General features: G+C 38.5%; 1 protein-coding gene and 1 pseudogene across 1 annotated transcript; both read left to right on the forward strand.

Moving 5' to 3' along the window:
- The first annotated feature begins 14,287 nt into the window (after positions 1 to 14,287).
- On the forward strand, positions 14,288 to 15,049 carry LOC135209333 (uncharacterized). The gene has a single exon (XM_064242036.1). It carries the CDS (start codon positions 14,288 to 14,290, stop codon positions 15,047 to 15,049), a length of 762 nt encoding a protein of 253 aa, XP_064098106.1.
- A 1,648-nt stretch (positions 15,050 to 16,697) lies between these two features.
- On the forward strand, positions 16,698 to 17,486 carry LOC135209341 (uncharacterized; annotated as a pseudogene).
- Positions 17,487 to 18,135: the final 649 nt, after the last annotated feature.

Raw genomic sequence — 18,135 nt, forward strand, 5'->3', positions numbered from 1 at the left:
ATACTTAGCTATAGACTCCGTCGTCCCCGACAGAAATTCAAATTTCGCGCCACTCGCTACAGGTAGGTCAGGTGATCTACAGCCCTGCCCTGGGTGGCAGGACTAGGAACCATTCCCGTTTTCTATCAGATTTTCTCTTCCACCTGTCTCCTGCGGGGAGGCTGGGTGGGCCATCAATCGTATATATCTGCCAGGTAAGTATGTATGAAACTTTATTGTATCATAACAATATCATTTTCATACATTCAACCTACCTGTCAGATATATACTTAGCTGATTGACACCCTTTGGTGGAGGGTAAGAGACAGCTAACTACTGAATAGACAGGTAAACAACATATGTTGTAGGTATTTATAGACCTTGGTTCCTACCTGATTAGGTGGAAGACTTCGTGGCTGCTGCCTAGGAGTCTGCTTCACCTCAAGAGCCTTAGCAAGATAGTGATCTGTGGCCAAGAGTTCTTGTGGGTCTGTCGATGGGGTCTTATCCACTTACTCGGCAGAGCCTGATTGGCATTTGTCAATGGGTGCTAATCCACTTATATGACAACACGCCTTGTTTAAGGAGCACACAACCGATCCCGATCACCCGATCCTAACACCTGTGTTAGATCTAAGATTGCTAAGAGTTATCCCCAAACTCTTCACAAACAACCCATAACTCGAAATACACAGTCAATACGCACACACTAAAGTACAAGAAAAAAAATTTTGTACCCCTCTGAAAGTCAGATACCACTCGAGTTCCTTACTGAACGAAAGTGATGGCCGCCTGTGCGACATCTGACACTTCTTCCAGTAGGAAGTCAAGAACGTATCCAACACTAGGGTTACGTACACAAAATTAAGGATCGGCGCTTGCTCCAATACCCATGACCGTATCCGCTGACACAAACGGACCTAGAGAAAAACATTTCTCGTACGTTAAACACACGTCCTTCAAGTAATGAGATGCAAACACCGAGTGGCACCTCCAATATGTTGCTTCCAAAATATTCTTCAGTGACATATTTCTCTGGAAAGCCATAGATGTTGCGATAGCTCTTACTTCGTGAGCTCTCACTCTCAAGAGTCTAAAAGTGTCATCTGGGCAGTTCTTATGTGCCTCTGTAATTACGTTTCTTACAAAGAAGGCCAAGGCATTCTTCGACATCGGTCTTTTGGGGTCCTTTATCGAGCACCATAGACCGTGTTGCGAACCCCCCATCTGTTTCTTTCTGTCCAGATAGAATTTAAGCGCTCTGACCGGGCAAAGAGACCTCTCTGCCTCTCTACCTACTAGGTTAGTCAGGCCCTTTACCTCGAAGCTCCTGGGCCAGGGCTTCGAGGGATTCTCATTCTTTGCAAGAAAAAGAGTCTGGAACGAACAAAAAGCAGTCTCCTTTGAAGCCCACTCTTGAGTCAAGGGCGTGTAGCTCACTGATTCTTTTCGCCGTAGCGAGAGACAAGAGAAATAGGCAGTTTCTCGTAATGTCCCGAAAGGAAGCCCTATGAGGTGGTTCGAACCTTTCGGAAGACAGAAATCTTAGGACCACGTCCAGATTCCAGCTCGGAACTCTCGGTTCTTTTGATTTGGCTCGGAACTCTCGGTTCTTTTGATTTGGATGTCTCAAAAGAACGAATGAGATCGTGCAAATCTTTATTGTTGGCCAAATCTAGGCCTCTGTTCCTGAAAACGGCCGAGAGCATACTTCTGTATCCTTTGATGGTCGGTACAGAAAGATGCGATTTCTCTTTCAACAAAAGAAGGAAATCTGCAATCTCGGTCACAGAGGTATTGGAGGAGGACAGCTTCTTCGACCTACACCAACTTCTGAACACCTCCCACTTCGATTGGTATACTCGCATAGTAGATGATCTGCGGGCTCTAGCGATTGTGCTTGCCGCCTTGCGAGAAAACCCCCTCGCTCTGACAAGTCTTTCGATAGTCGAAAGGCAGTCAGAGCAAGAGCGGGGAGGTTTTGATGGTACCTCTCGAAGTGGGGCTGTTTGAGCAGATCTGTCCTGTTTGGAAGAGATCTGGGGAAGTCCACTGTCCACTCCATTACCTCTGTGAACCAATCTTGGGCTGGCCAATATGGGGCTATCAAAGTCATCCTTGTCCCCTTCTAGGCCACGAACTTTCTGATCACTTCCCCCAGGATCTTGAAGGGGGGAAAAGCGTAAACATCCAGTCCGGACCAATTTAGGAGAAAGGCGTCTACTGCAAAAGCTCTGGGGTCGTCTGCCAGAGTGCAAAAGGTGTCTATCCTCTTCTTGGAGAGGAATGTGGCGAACAGGTCTATTTGAGGCTTCCCCCAAAGAGACTAAAGGATCTGACACACTTCCGAGTGGAGGGTCCATTCTGTGGGAAGGACCTGGAACCTCCTGCTCAGCCTGTCCGCTCTCACGTTCCTCTCTCCTTGGACAAACCTTGTCAGTAGAGTTATGTTTCTTTAATTCGCCCATATAAGAAGGTCTCTTGTCAGTTCGTAGAGAGAGAGCGAGTGAGTCCCTCCTTGTTTTCTTACATAAGCCAGAGCGGTGGTATTGTCGGAGTTTATCTGCACTACCCCGTCTCTGACTATCTGCTCGAAGCCCTTTAGAGCAAGATGAATGGCAAAGAGCTCCTTGCAATTTATGTGCCATGACGCCAGCTCTTCCGACCAGGTGCCTGACACTTCTCTCGATCCTAAGGTTGCTCCCCCAACCCGTCTCTGACGCATCTGAATATAATATCAGGTTCGGGTTCCGAACTTCCAGGGACACACCTCTGTTTTCCTCTGGGGGGGTAACCACCACCTTAAGTGATATTTCACATCTACAGGAATCGGAAATGTATCGGAGAGCTGTCCTGTCTTCCAATTCCAATTCCTTTTCAGGAAGAACTGTAGAGGACGGAGATGTAGTCTTTTATTCTCATATATTTCGCATATTTTTTTTAGCTGCACATTTTACAATCAAACCCAGTATCTATAGCAGCAAATTAACAAAATTTTCAGTTCACTTGCAAATTACTGCTATACCGTATGTGATTTTCTTGAAATACTAACACAATATGAAATATTAAGATATTTTCACCAATGTAACAAGTTCGTATTTAGTAGAAAGAAAGACAGAAGCAGAGAAAAAATATTAATAATAGGACAGAGATAAAGAAAAAAATATGAGAGAGAGAGAGACTCAAGTTCTTTTCTGGTTTGATACCATGGTGAACAAGCCTCATCTTATTAGTTTCGTTTTATCACCAGGGCAATCGCAAAATATCTTTCTTAATGATATTTTCTTCATTGTTTTCACGATATAATAGAAAATAACTCAACTCAGATTCTGTTTCAAAGAGCAAAGTAGTTTTCCAGTGCCGATGGAGTTATAGCTAAAGTGTAAACGAGTTAATTATCGCTGATAATTTTGATTGGCATATTTTGAAAGCTATTACCAGCGAATATGCTAGTGTAGGAATTTAACTTCTCTCTCTAGGAAAGTCAACTCAACTGCAGTGGTCCCTCCCTTCCCTGACTAGTTCTTGTGTTGGGGAGGGTTTGGAACCAATATCTGCTACCTTGGCATTGGTGAGTTAGGTTGAGTATTATATGACCGATCTTAGGCTGAGTTAGGTTGTGTATTATATGACCGATCTTAGGCTGCAGCTTTTAGCTCAACTAATTTTATCAGGGTCTATTTCTTCTACTTTTTGGATCGTTTTTCAATATTCCAGCCTGTGCAACCTTCTCATGCAAAGGAAAAGAAGGTCTTACAGCTGTTTTAAGGTTTATATATGCTAGCCAGTCAAAGATCAACTTGTGTTAACACTGAACAACATCCATTCAAATAATACTAGTATGCTATGATCACAATTGAAAGGAGTGAATAATGGTAAAGAATTCTGTAAATATGACATTACGTTTCCTGATGTCGATGTCAGGCTCTGTTCTACAACCTTTTAAGGGTATCAAATGGCTTAAGTCAGTAGCAGTAGATGGCAGGGTGGGGAACAAGTCTCTGTCAAATTTTGTGCGTGTCCCAAGGCACTTTCTATCAAAGGTATACCTCTTACCACAGGTATGGGCAGCGTTATCCTTAAACCTTTGTATATGCCATTCTGTTAGTTTAGAAAGTGTCCACACCATAATATTGTCTGTGGATTGGTAGTTTCCATGACCATGGCATTCTACATTAAGAACACTAATAATTGGACAGGTAAAAGACTATTCAATTCACAGCGCATTTTTGTTGCTGGAACCTCACACCGCCAAAAAACTGTCAAACAATACATTATGAAAAAGAACATTCGTAGTTACGTTTAATTGGCTACCAATTACCCAGAAACTCTCTCTCTCTCTTTCTTTTATCAATTTTTTTTGTCTTTATCTCTGTGCTATTATTGATATTTTTGCTGTGCTTCTGTCTTTCTAGCTTTTATTGAATATGAATTTGTTACATTGGTGAAAGTATCTGCATCTTATATTTTGCGTTAGTATTTTAAAAAATTAGCTACATATAGCCCTAATTTGTAAAACTTGAGTATATCTTAGTTTTACCAGACCACTGAACTGATAAGCAGCTATCCTAGGGCTGGCCCAAAGGATTAGTTATTTTTAGGTGGCTAGGAACCAATTGGTCACCTAGCAAAGGGACTTACAGCTTATTGTGGGATCAGAACTACATTATATCGAAAAATGAATTTCTATCACCAGAAATAAGTTCCTGTGATTCCTCGATGGCCAAGCCGATAATCAAACTTCGGACCACCGGATTGGTGGCCGAGCGTGAAAACCTCTCGTCCAACGAGGAACTAACTCCATAATTTGTTTATCACCCAATCGCCTGCTTCCTCTATGGGTATTGGCCCAATCATGCAAAATGTATTATATGTAATGATAGCTAAGAGAATGTCAGCTAAGAACCACGTAAATATAAAAGAAAAGGGAGAAACAAGACAGAGAGAGAGAGAATTAGTCACAGGAAGAGTCTCCTACAGTAGCCGTAACACGCACAAAGTTTTAATGAAAGCGCTACCATAAAAATCTTCACCTATGACCTGACCTCTACACTCTTGCCGGAAACTCGACAGTTCCGGTGACGTTATAAGTTCCACCAACAAGGGGAGGAATTAAGTCAATCCATCACACCTAAAGGACGGCGTTAGATAATCTACAACCGATATGAATGACCAACAGGCGGGACAAAAAGCTTATCCCAGCCTATTCTAGGTGGGACATTCTTCTTTGTAGAATCTTCGAGAAGGACAGCAGCGAAGGAGAGCACCAGTTGGAAAAAGAAAGGACCGCCGCACAGCTCTGACGAAAGTAGGTCAGCTACCCAAAGCCAGAGCAGTTACTGTTAACAGAACTTCAAATTGATTCGTAGTCTTCATTGTTGAACTTGTATCTGTGGTTTTATAATTTTAGTGTGAATGAAGGGAAGAAACTTGCACTGCATCTCATTTAAAGACTCCTGAGAAACTCAAATAATATATATATATGAATGTCTTTTTACAGTAATACAACAGTATAATATGAAGATAAACGGCCCATAAAACACTTTCAACGTTGTAACTATATATTTGGAGCACTTCCTTCTGTGCTCCTGATCACTGGTAAAGCACCTGATGTTGCTATTCCCCTCACCCCATCTCATTTTCTTTCGTTCAGCAGGTTTTCAGGTGGAACTGGCTGATGACTCTGCCTCAGGTGAGACCTCGAAGGATTTGTGTGTAAGAGAGGCGGTGCGTCTGAGTCAGTTGAAGAAATTCTGGAACATCTGGCAATCAGAGTACCTTAGAAACCTGCCTTGCATGGTAAAGGGATTCAAAACTAATTGTAACTTAACAAGGGGTTCTGTTGTAATAGTAAAAGAAGAGAGTGCCTAGGCTGATGTGGCCACTTGGAGTTATCACTGAGTTGTACCCTGGAAAGGATGGAATGGTGAGTAGTGCCAAGGTTAAAACTAAACGTGGATTTGTAACTAGACCTGTTCAAAACCTATACAATTTAGAAATATCTTATATCAGTGAGGAAAGTGTTTGTAATTCCCCTGATGAAATAAAGGGCAATCCCATTATAGGGGATCCTTTGGATCCAGTTGAATCACCCACTGAGTCTACTGTGGGTAAAACCTGAAAGGGGAGGTCTATTAAGGTACCTGTTAAAGTTGACTTGTAAATTTGAGGATTTTGAGATTGTAGTGGAGGTTGTTAAGATGATAAGGAGTGTTGACTCTCCTATGGTGGGGAGGATGTTAAAGGTATGTTTGTTGTCCAAGAGAATGCTCTCGATTTGTGTTTACGTTTTGTTAAAAGAACGCTCCCTATTTGTTTAAATCGGGTCTATATGTGGAAAACTACATATTTCATTACAAAATATTGCTAAACCTAACTTATATGACAATCGTAGTGTGTGTTTAATCAAGTAAATTGTTTTGTTGTAAAAAATGAATATTTTTTCCCCTTTGTTGAGATGATGCCTTTGAAATTTTCCCATCCCGTTCCTTTTCACCCACACCCTGTGCTGCCCCTTTTCAGAGTTTATTGCTATTTTTATATATGGACTGTAAATTGTTGCACCAATTGGTCTATGTATCTTGTCTTTACCATTACTGGGAATTTTGAGTGAACTGAGATTTATTAAAAAAGAACTGTGGAACCTGTTAGGATCTCCCTGAGCTGTTTGGATTTTTTGTGAGAGGAATAAAGTTCTAGAGTACACTACGAGTTTCCTTCTCTCCCGTGAGAAATTTGAAGATTCGCAGATATAATGTCTCACATAGACGGGCCAATGGCCCACAGTAATCTACAGTTCAAGAGCTACATTTAAGACAATTGTTTACCGATTGCTAACTAGTAGCCTAAATTCAGTAAACACACTGTGAAAGCAAATAGTTTTGGCCTAAAAGAGTGTCATATGTTCTGGCCTAAAGTTTGTTTTACCTTCTCTGGGTTAGCAAATCTATCTTGCAAAGCTGCAATAGCATCATCATAGTTTTGGTCTGTGACCTGAAATCCTGAGACAACTAACAATGTTTTACCTTTCAAACATGACTTAAGGTGTGTCATTTTCAATACCTTGTCCATAGCCTTATGATCATGAACTAATGAATGGAAACTGTCCCACCAAGTTTGCCATTCTTCTACCCTTCCATCAAAGCTGTTAATCTTTACTTTAGGTAAACATACCCTGGCACACTGTTGTGTTGAAACAGGATTGGAAATTCCAGGAACTGCACTCTGTAGTTGATCTAAAACATCTAATAATTTATTGGTCTCTGTATAATACAAAACTTCATATTGAGCATGATTCTTCTCAAGTGCATCAAACTCATCATCACTCAAAGAATCTCTCTCGGAGATATATTGATCCCATACATCCAATTATTTGTTCCATCACTTTTATATCGTTTCCACACTGGATTTTACAGTCATCAAAGTTGGACTAGCTACACCAATAGCTGCTGTAGCACTATGTAGCGCTCTAGTAACAGCTCCCTTTAACCCATTAAGCGAGCGATCAGTAATCTTGAAATTTACCATGATACAACTCAACGAAATATGATTCACTGGCAAATTGTAACTTCAATATGGATCATAAATAAATTTCAGATACTTGTCAGCAAAAGCAAATTGCTAGCTGTAAAATAGTCAAATCAGTAGACAAACCAAGAGCTAACAAAGCCAACAGCAAAAGACTGACCATACAGTCAAAATGGGCTAAAGGCCAAACCAAAGGCTGTTACAAATAGCCAAAACCTTAGGATAGCAAAGCCAACAGCAAAAGACTGACCATAGGGCTAAAGGCCAAACCAAAGGCTGTTACAAATAGCCAAAACCTTAGGATAGCAAAGCCAACAGCAAAAGACTGACCATAGAGTCAAAATGGGCTAAAGGCCTAATCCAAAGGCTGTTACAAATAGCCAAACCTTAGGCTAGCAAAGCCAACAACAAAAGATTGACCATCCAGTCAAAATGGGCTAAAAGCCAAATCCAAAGGCTGTTACAAATAGCCAAAAACCTTAGGCTAGCAAAGGCAACAACAAAAGACTGACCATACAGTCAAAATGGGCTAAAAGCCAAATCCAAAGGCTGTTACAAATAGCCAAAAATCTTAGGTTAGCAAAGCCAACAGCAAAAGAATGACCATACAGTCAAAATGGGCTAAAAGCCAAATCCAAAGGCTGTTACAAATAGCCAAAACCTTAGGCTACCCTAGGCAAATTCCACAAATAATGCACAGCTGACAACATAGTTCAAATAAGGTTAGGCTCAAACTCACTAGGCCACCCTAAATAAACTGTAATACACAAATACACTAATTTGGAAATAAATGTTAACATAAATTCCAAATTGGTTAATACCTACCTATAACACCCAAATTCGCAAATTTTTGTCTCTCCAATACAACCCAGAAAACAAATAAATATGCCTTACAGTAATAGTGTAACAAATTTCTTTGCAATTTGCATAAATATAATAAGCAGGCTACCTAGCTATACTATATCAAATTATTAGGTAGTAGGTCTGAAAATTGGAGACGAAAATACTAAAGAGTAAAATCGGGCTAACTTCCAAGTTACTGAAAAGTTATGCTAGGTAAACACAAGTTATGACTGAATCCAAATAATAACGAAATCGTAGCCTAGCCTATAAGTGTAAACACGGTTGGGCTCTGCCATAACGATAACAACCGCCAACTGGTTTATGCAAACGAGAACCAAGAAACGGGAAAGGTTAGGCTATGACAACCGCGGATCTGGTTCTTAGGACCAGAAAAATGGTTACTGTGGTGAAATTATATCCTCCGATTGCGGCAACAACGGTAGGAATTTTAGGCACTGGAATTTTATTACAAACCAGAAATCAGCTTGTGTTTACCTTAAATCTCGCTGGTAGTCGCCAAACGCAGAGACGAGAACTAACCTAGCATTCTTATATAACCCCTATACACATTTGGCCAAACATGCAAATTAACTTATAAAAGATACTTAGCTTGTCCGTCGTCTTCAGGAAGATAAGTACATTTAATTACATAATATATATAACCAATACAGAATGGCAGTGCTCCCCACTATTGGGATCCACGAATGTCACCTAAATTGTCACGTGCGCACAGTAACCCGGACAGCAGCACACAGTGGAGGTTTATTTTGGCTGGTAAGGTGTTTGTGGCGACGAGCGACAACGCAAGAATACCAATCCAGGGTTGCCAGATCTGGATTCTTAAAAGTAGCGAGAAGCTGCTGTAAATGTAGCGAATTTGTAATAAAGTAGCCCCATTTCTATCGACTGGTTGGTTTGTATAGGACATAACATTGTTTCAATAGCTTATTGCCATTACGGCTGCAAAAATTTGATAAAAATGTAATAACAGAATTACTTACCAATATTTAAAATATTAGTTAATAAATTGCAGGCTATATAAAGCAGAGTAGTATACATCCCACCACTCCACCTCTTCATAATTACAGATTATAAAAAAATTAATTTTCTTCATCAACATCTACTGCAGCATCAGTTTTGTATACAGAAGAATCATATTTCAACATAGAATTCGGGGGCTTGAATGAAAAGCAACAAGTCCTGTTTTATTCAAGATATGTTTTGATTTTCAAAATTGATGTCAAAAGTTCTAATCATATTCTGTTTCTCAATTTAGACTTCACATATATTAATCTCGAAAGAGACGGATGGATTTGAGATAGGAGTTGGATTACACCAGGGGTCAGCACTTAGCCCATTCATCTTCAACATCGTGATGGATGTAATGACCAGGGATGTTAGAGAAGCAGTGCATGGTGCATATTATACGCGGATGACATTGTGTCATCCGCGTATAATATGCGGGGAGGTTGGAGAGGTGGAGAGCAGCACTTGAGGAGAGAGGAATGAGAATAAGCAGATCAAAAACCGAATATATGTGTTCAAGTATTACTGAGGACGGTGGAAGTAGCATAAGATTGGGTAAGGAAGAAATAAAGAAAGTACAGAAGTTCAAGTACTTAGGGTCCGTATTAGAGGATAGTGGAAGCATGGACCAAGAGGTGAGACACCGAATTCAGGCAGGATGGAATAACTGGAGGTCTGCATCAGGGGTCCTCTGTGACAAAAAGGTCCCTCTGAAATTGAAAGGAAAGTTCCATATGGAACAGAAACAGCAAGTATGAGGAAAACAGAGGAGAAGAAGATGGATGTAGCAGAAATGAGAATGTTGAAATGGATGTCGGGAGTAACAAGGGAAGATAGGATTAGAAATGAGTATATAAGAGGATCGACAAAGGTAGCTGAAATATCGAAGAAAATACAGGAAGGAAGGCTTCGATGGTATGGACACCTGTTACGAAAGGAGGAACGTCATGTTGGAAGACATACGATGGAAATGGAAGTGCAGGGTAGAAGGAAGAAGGGAAGACCAAGAAAGAGATGGCGTGATTGTGTAGGGGAAGATATGGAATTGAAAGGTATAAATAAGAATGAGGCACAGAACAGAAATTGATGGAGACGACTCATTCGCAATGGCGACCCCATATAAAAATGGGTTTAAGCTAGGAAGAAGAAGAAGATATTAATCTCGAAAAGCTTTAATAATGATAATATCTATCTGAGAAGAGACATATTTACTATAAGATTAAGCTCTCATCGAATTTTTAAACTAGTAGCCCAATTCATTTTAAAAGTAGCACAAAAGGTCGCAAGTAGCGAAAGTAAAAATTTAGTAGCACAAGGCCTTCATAAGTAGCCCAATTTGCTACTTGTAGCCCAATCTGGCAACCCTGACCACATATTACGACAGATTTACTCAAGGTCTTATTGCAGTTCAGGACTAACAACTACGCTTGTATTAGCGATATAGAAAAGGCATTTCTTATGGTGCAATTGAGAGAAGAAGATTGCAATTACACACGGTTTTTATGGTTGCAAGACCCAACGGATCCAAATAGCGAGTTAATCATATATAGGTTTAAGGTGGTGTTGTTTGGTGCACGTGTTCTCCGTTTCTGTTGAATGCCACTATTAAATCACATCTGGCAGCTGTTAGAAAAGATTCAAGCTGTACTGAGATGGTGGATAGGATGAAGAGGGGATTATATGTGGACAACCTACAATTTACCTCCAACAGTGAAGATGAATTGATGAACTTATTTTTTAGCGCAAACAAAATATTTGCCCAGGCGCACTTGTATTTAAGGGAATGGACTAGTAATAGTGATCTTTTTGAATACTGTCGCGGATGCTTATCGCATAAAATCAAAAGAGAAACAAACCTATAAAGTTTTAGGCCTAAATTGGAACATCTCTAGTGATGAACTAACAATAACACCTAATCATCTTAAGACCGGTCAAACAAAACGTGAAATTCTAAGTGCAATTGCCCAAATTTATGATCCTTTAGGAGTGCTTATCCCTATTACAATACGAGCTAGAATATTCTTACAGGATTTGTGGAAACAACAGTTGAAATGGGATGATCTACTTTCAGTTCCTTTATTAGAACAGTGGAATGAGTTGTCCAAAGACTTAGAGAAAAGTCTCAGTATTTCCTTCCCCAGAAGCACTAATCTGGAGAAAGCGGATTATCTCCACATTTTCTGTGATGCTAGCATAACAGCTTATGGTTGTGTGGCCTATCGAGCAAGTGGTAAAACTTCGTCTCTGATTATGGCAAAGGGTAGAGTAGCACCCATTAACCCTTAAACGCCGACTGGACGTATTTTACGTCGAAATTTTTTGTCTCTCGGGTGCCGACTGGACGTATTTTACGTCGACATACAAAAGTTTTTTTAAAAATTCGCGGAAAAATACTTTTAGGCCTACCAGCCGAAAACTCTTGAATCACGCGCCTTGGGGGATGCTGGGAGTTCACGGATCAAGGTGTTGTTTTGTTTACAATCGTTATGCAGGCGCGCAAGCGCAAATTTCTTTCTTGCCGCACTAAAAAGTATCTGTGACACATCTCGGAAATTATTTCGTCACTTTGACATAATTTTTTTACCATTTCAAATTAGCCGTTACATGGAGTATTATATATGAAAATGTGCGCATTTTTATGTAGAATACACCAAAAAAATACTCATGATTGTAGCTTTTATCAGTTTTGAGATATTTTCATATAAATAACGATAAGTGCCAAAATTTCAACCTTCGGTCAACTTTGACTCTACCGAAATGGTCGAAAAACGCAATTGTAAGCTAAAAATCTTATATTTTAGTAATTTTCAATCATTTAACTTAATTTTGCAACTAATTGGAAGTCTCTAGCACAATATTTCGATTTATGGTGAATTTATGAAAAAAATAACATTTTCTTTACGTCCGCGCGGTAACTCTTCCGAAAAAATCATACGTGCGATTGTGGTAATGTTTGCACCATTTTAAATTAGCCGTTACATAACGTTTTATATATGAAAATGTGCGCAAATTCATGTATAATACAACAAAAAATAGTTGAAGGTTGTAGCTTTTCTCATTTTCGAAATATTTGCATATAAATCACGATAAATAGAAAAAAAACCACGTTCGGTCAAATTTGACTCTACCGAAATGGTCGAAAAACGCAATTGTAAGATGAAACTCTTACAGTCTAGTAATATTCAGTCATTTATCTTCATCGTGAAACAAATTCGAAGTCTCTAGCACAATATTTAAATTTATGGTGAATTTAAAAAAAAAAAAAAAACTTTCCTTCCCTGTGCGCGCGGATTCTCCGCCACAAATCTCCGAAATGCGTAAGTCCCATTCTCGGAATATTTGCTCCGTTTCATATTAGGCATTTCATAGAGTTTTATATATGAAAATGTGCGCAATTTCATGTAGAATAAAACGAAAAATATTTGAAAGTTGTAGCTTTTCTTATTTCCGAAATAATTGCATATAAATAAATATATATAAAAAAATTCGACATTCGGTCAACTTAACTCGTCAGATATGGTCGAAAACTGCATTTGTAAGCTAATATTCTTACAGTATAGTAATATTAAATCATTTATCTTCATTTTGAAAGAAATTGGAAGTCTCTTGGACAATATTTAGATTTATGGTGAATTTTTGAAAAAAATATGTGTTTACGTCTGCGCGTTACGAATTCATGCATTATTTTGTGATAATATTTTCTCTGTGTTGCTTTTATCGTTTTACAATTTGTTATATACCAAAATGATCGCAATTTAGTGTACATTACAACGAAAAAAAAGGTAACTTGTTACCTTCAACCGTTTTGCGCACAGCGCGATTTGAATACAATTATATATGAAATTTCGTTTTTGCGCTATCATATATCGCATTATTTATATATGATAATGATAATTTTTTTCATTTCTGATGGTTGCATACTAAACTTCAGGCAATGACAAAAAAAGGAGCCAAAAATGAACTCTTAATCTTCAAAACTAAGCGCGCTATGATTTTTTGAAAAAAATATTTTTTCCGCTCCCGCGCTCACTCTGAAACGTCTCCGGCACACGGGAGACATTTTTTTGTTTATCGCTTCGGCGTTTTAAGGGTTAAAGAGTTGACTGTACCTAATTTAGAATTAATGGCTTTAGGTGCAAGATTGTGTAAATTTATAGTTGAAACTTTTGAAGAAAATAAATTTGAGAAAATAATAATTTGGTCTGATAGTAAAGTTGCCCTGGGATGGTTAGTGACAAAGAATAATTTACCAGTATTTGTGAAAAATACAGTAGTGGAAATTAACTCTATAACTACGGGGATTGTCTTTTCTTACGTTCCATCTTCAGAACCCTAGTGACTGGATTACTAGAGCAAAAGGACAGGAGAAGTAAGAAATAACTCCTTTTGGTGGGAGGGACCTCCCTGGTTAAAATCAGAAAACCACACCTATCCTATTGACAGGACATGGGTGAAAGAAGCACACACACAGGATGAAGTTATTCAGGTCCATCTTGTAGGGAACAGTGAAAAAACCCATCTGCTGACCTGGGAAAGATTTAGTAGAGTGGATAAATTTTGTAGAACTATAGCTTGGATAATACGATTTATTCAAAATTGCAAATCAACTGGCTGTAGAAAAATTGGAAGTTTAACGCTGGAAGAACTGCAACAAGCTAAAAATAAAATTATTATCCTCTTACAAAAGGAATACTTTGCGAAAGAATATAAAGCTTTGGAAAAGGGGGATAAAGTTTCAAAATTGACCTTATTAGTACAATTGAATCTTTTCTTGGAAGAAGGTATTATAAGATGCAGAGGAAGATTGGAACATGTCGCACAGGCGGCGGAAATAAAATTCCCAATTTTACTGCCAAAAGGTTGTTTTCTCACAAAATTGATAGTAAGGGAACATCACTGTTTACAAGCTCACATGGGAGTAAATGCAACCGTAGCAAGTGTGAGACAGGAATACTGGGTCCCACAGCTTCGCCAATTAGCCAAAAGTGTAATTCATCATTGTATAATTTGTAAGAAAACACAAGGGAGACCCTACCGTGTGGATATTGCTCCACCATTGCCAGAATTTCGGGTGCAGAGAAAACAACCCTTTAGCATCACAGGGGTAGATTATACAGGAGCGTTGTTAACCAAGGAGAAACATCAAACTCCTGAAAAAGCCTATATTGTGTTGTTTACTTGTCCAGTTACTAGAGGAATCCATATCGAATTAGTAAAAGATCTGTCCTGCGATTCGTTTCTTATGGTGTTCCGAAAGTTTGGTAGCCGTCGGGGATTTCCTTCTTTAATGCTAAGTGACAATGCTACTACCTTTGTATCGGCTTCAGATTATTTGAAAAGCATGGCAGAAAGTTCCTTAGGGCAAGAACACCTGAATGCCATCGAATGTAAATGGAAGTTCATACCAGCCAGAGCACCTTGGTTTGGAGCTATATGGGAAAGATTGATTGGTCTTCTGAAAACATGTCTGAAGAAAGTAATAGGTCAGGCCTTTCTCAGTTTTAGTGAACTTTCCTGTGTTGTGACTGAACTTGAAGCAATTATTAATGACAGACCCTTAAGTTATACTCCGGGAGAATTAGACCAGTTGGATATTCTGACGCCCAATCATTTGATTTTAGGACGTAGATTGAGATCTTTCCCTAGGGAAGTCATAGATTGGAAAGATATCTGAGAAAACTGACAACAAGAGCACCCGACCGAACAGGAAAACGGCACAGGCGGCTACTGAGGCCAGAAGAGCCCTTATTCAAGCAGGACAATTATAACTGTAAATATTGTTTTTGTTTGCTGGGAGTGTATCGTGACTCAAGATGGAATCACGATAGTGCATTTATAAAGACCAGTAAACAGTCATTTATCTTTTATTTTGTAAGGGAAATGTTATGAACATTATGCAGTGCAAGATGCGTAGAAAATTATATTTATGCAGTGCAAGATGCGTAGAAAATTATATAAGTTGTATTGAATTGTTTGTAATATAATATTTCTTTATGTCGAGTGTTTTTGAAGAGTGAAATACACTAAATGGTTGTTTGACTCTAAGCAATCTTTAACGAGTTGTTAAGGATTGTCGTTAGCGTGGACCGCAAATCGTCTCCGACTGACTTGAGTCAGAATCGGGCAGTTGTCTAATAATGAAGGTCATTGTTACCTTACGGTATCTCGTGATGTAGGAGGGGAAGGAATCAACACAGCTTCGAGAGGAGTTCTTACCATCATGTGCTACAGCTAAGTCTATGATTTTATAAGTGTTTTGTTGAGGTGATAATATTGAAGGGCATGCATGCACGATAGATATTGTTACTAGCAGGCATTTGTAAAATGAATAAGACTATTCTTCGGATTGCTGGATAGGAAATTTCACAATTAATGTTTTAAGGTCAGTAATAATTATAAATAATCTATTCCTGGTCAAACAATGGTTTTATACGATCGCAGGATATGGTAAATTAAATTGTATACTTAAACACAATGCAAATTCTCGATTTATTGAATGAAAGGAACAGAAAAGAATCCTTGAAAATCTGTTAATGAACCTGGTAATATGCGAACCAAATTAGAGTAAGTTTGGGTTTTCATATTCATTGAGTATTCTATATGTTTACTATTTTGGATTCTTTTGAGTAAATATACAAGGTCCGAATAAGCCTGCATCCGTCGTATTCGCGGTTAAGTTCCTTGCAGTCCATGTGGAACTATTCTTTAGAATTACCCAATTACATCTTTAAGCGCACCATTCAAAAGATTGAAGTTCTGTCAACATAATGTGACATATGAAAGCGCCGTACGAACTAAAATAAGTATGTGAGGTCGTCATAAAATATGTTTTCAAAGCAGTTTTAAAATCCAACATAGCGTTTAACGCATCTGGTCCCTTTCGTGACCGGCATTGATCCCACATCCTTCACAGTGCTCATTTGAACAATACGTATTAGCATATATATGTAACATTTATAGGGTGCTGCTTTGGCTGGTTATCCACATGTCACGAATCTACTTTGGTATGATATCTACACAGGTATGCGATCTACAGTTTCCAAGAAAGGCCTGTTGTGTCGTTTGTTATAACAATTTAACTTCCTAATTTCCTAAGTAACAACTAGATTGCTACCTAATGCAAAGTAATACAAGTTGTGCTGTTTGTAACAATCTAGCTTGCTACCTAATTTCCTAATTAGTTAACTAGATAGATTGCTGTATAGTTTGTTAAAAAATAAACAAGTCCTTTACCATTTTTATATTTAGTAGGCTTCTATACTTCAGTTTAAATATTTCAGTCAGTAGCAAAGCTCTGAAGATGCTCGCAAAGGAATTCTACAATGAAATCAGTGATGAATCCAAGACTGGCATTTTTAAGAAGACATGGTCTTTTAGATGAAGAACAAAGTTTTTCACCATGTCATCGATGTAGTGGAGAGATGAAGGACACTCTGAAAAGACAGCGAAATGGCGAATTTATGCCCGTTCTTCGTTGCAGAAACCGTGGATGTCAAACTTTTCGTTCCGTTCGCAAAGGCAATGCATTTTTTCAGATTTGAATAACAAAGTAAATTGCAAGCTTTCTCTTTGCCAAATTTTAGAACTTATGTTTTATTTTATAGAATCGCGGTCAAATGATAGGTACTGAAGAAGAACCCGTACAAATCGATGAAGCACGCTTTGCAGGAAAGCGAAAATACAATAGAGGTCGAATGTTGCAAGGTGACCAAGCTCCCAATTCAACTGACAGTGACGCTGAAGTGAACAATAACCGCAACCATGGAAGACGTATAGACGGTCCGTGGGTGTTTGGTTTGAAGAAAGGTTCGGACTGCCGATATTTTTACGTTCAAAGAAGGGACCGTGAGACACTTCAGCCTATCATTCAGAGAGAAATCGCTGAAGATTCAATAATTCATTCGGACGAATGGCCGGCCTACTCTATTAAACCAACTCAATTTCAGTCATTTTACCGTAAACCATCAGCAGAATTACGTCGATCCTAACACTGGAGCACATACACAACCCACTGAAAGATCTTGGCTTGATGATGTTGGCGGATGCTGAGAAAAGAAGCTCCTGACCTCTTTTTACCATTTTTAGCCGATGTGCGTGCTGTGTATCGCTAGAATATTTTGATATTTTTTATATAATGTAGATTTTAGCCTAAAATGAAAATAAAAAACAAATTTTTAGTTTAAAATTCTTCATTTTAACTAGTTCTCTGATATTTTTTATACTATAATGTAAATATTACACTAAAATGAAAATAAACAAATTTTTATATTTTAATTTTATTTTTCTTTCTATGTGATATATAAATGCTCTAATTAAAAAAATAAAATCATCTGTTTTATTCAGACAAAACTGAAGGTGAATAATTGACCGTAGATAACTAGCCAAATTGAATTTGTACATTGTAGATATTTTGACGGTGTAGATAACAAGCCAAAGCAGCACCCATTTATAGATCTTACTCAAGACTGCAATTGTAATAAGCACAATAAAACAACATTTTGCTGCCTATATTAGTGAAAGTATGTGACTTCTTATTCCTGGGGTCATGGTTTGCACTGAAATTCATTTTTACCTCGTAATTGGTGGTTTTATCCTTACTGCCATCACAAATGAAACTCCACATTGCTTGTTTGATTATATTTATACACATTTTGTTCTTAATTCACTCCAAATTGCACTTGAAATACGTTGAGAGAGTGTTTACAGCGAAGCCATGGTGCAAACAATTTTTGTCCTAATGCACAGGGTGTCCAAAAAGTC

This window comes from Macrobrachium nipponense, chromosome 11 (assembly GCF_015104395.2).
Source record: "Macrobrachium nipponense isolate FS-2020 chromosome 11, ASM1510439v2, whole genome shotgun sequence".
NCBI lineage: Eukaryota > Metazoa > Arthropoda > Malacostraca > Decapoda > Palaemonidae > Macrobrachium > Macrobrachium nipponense.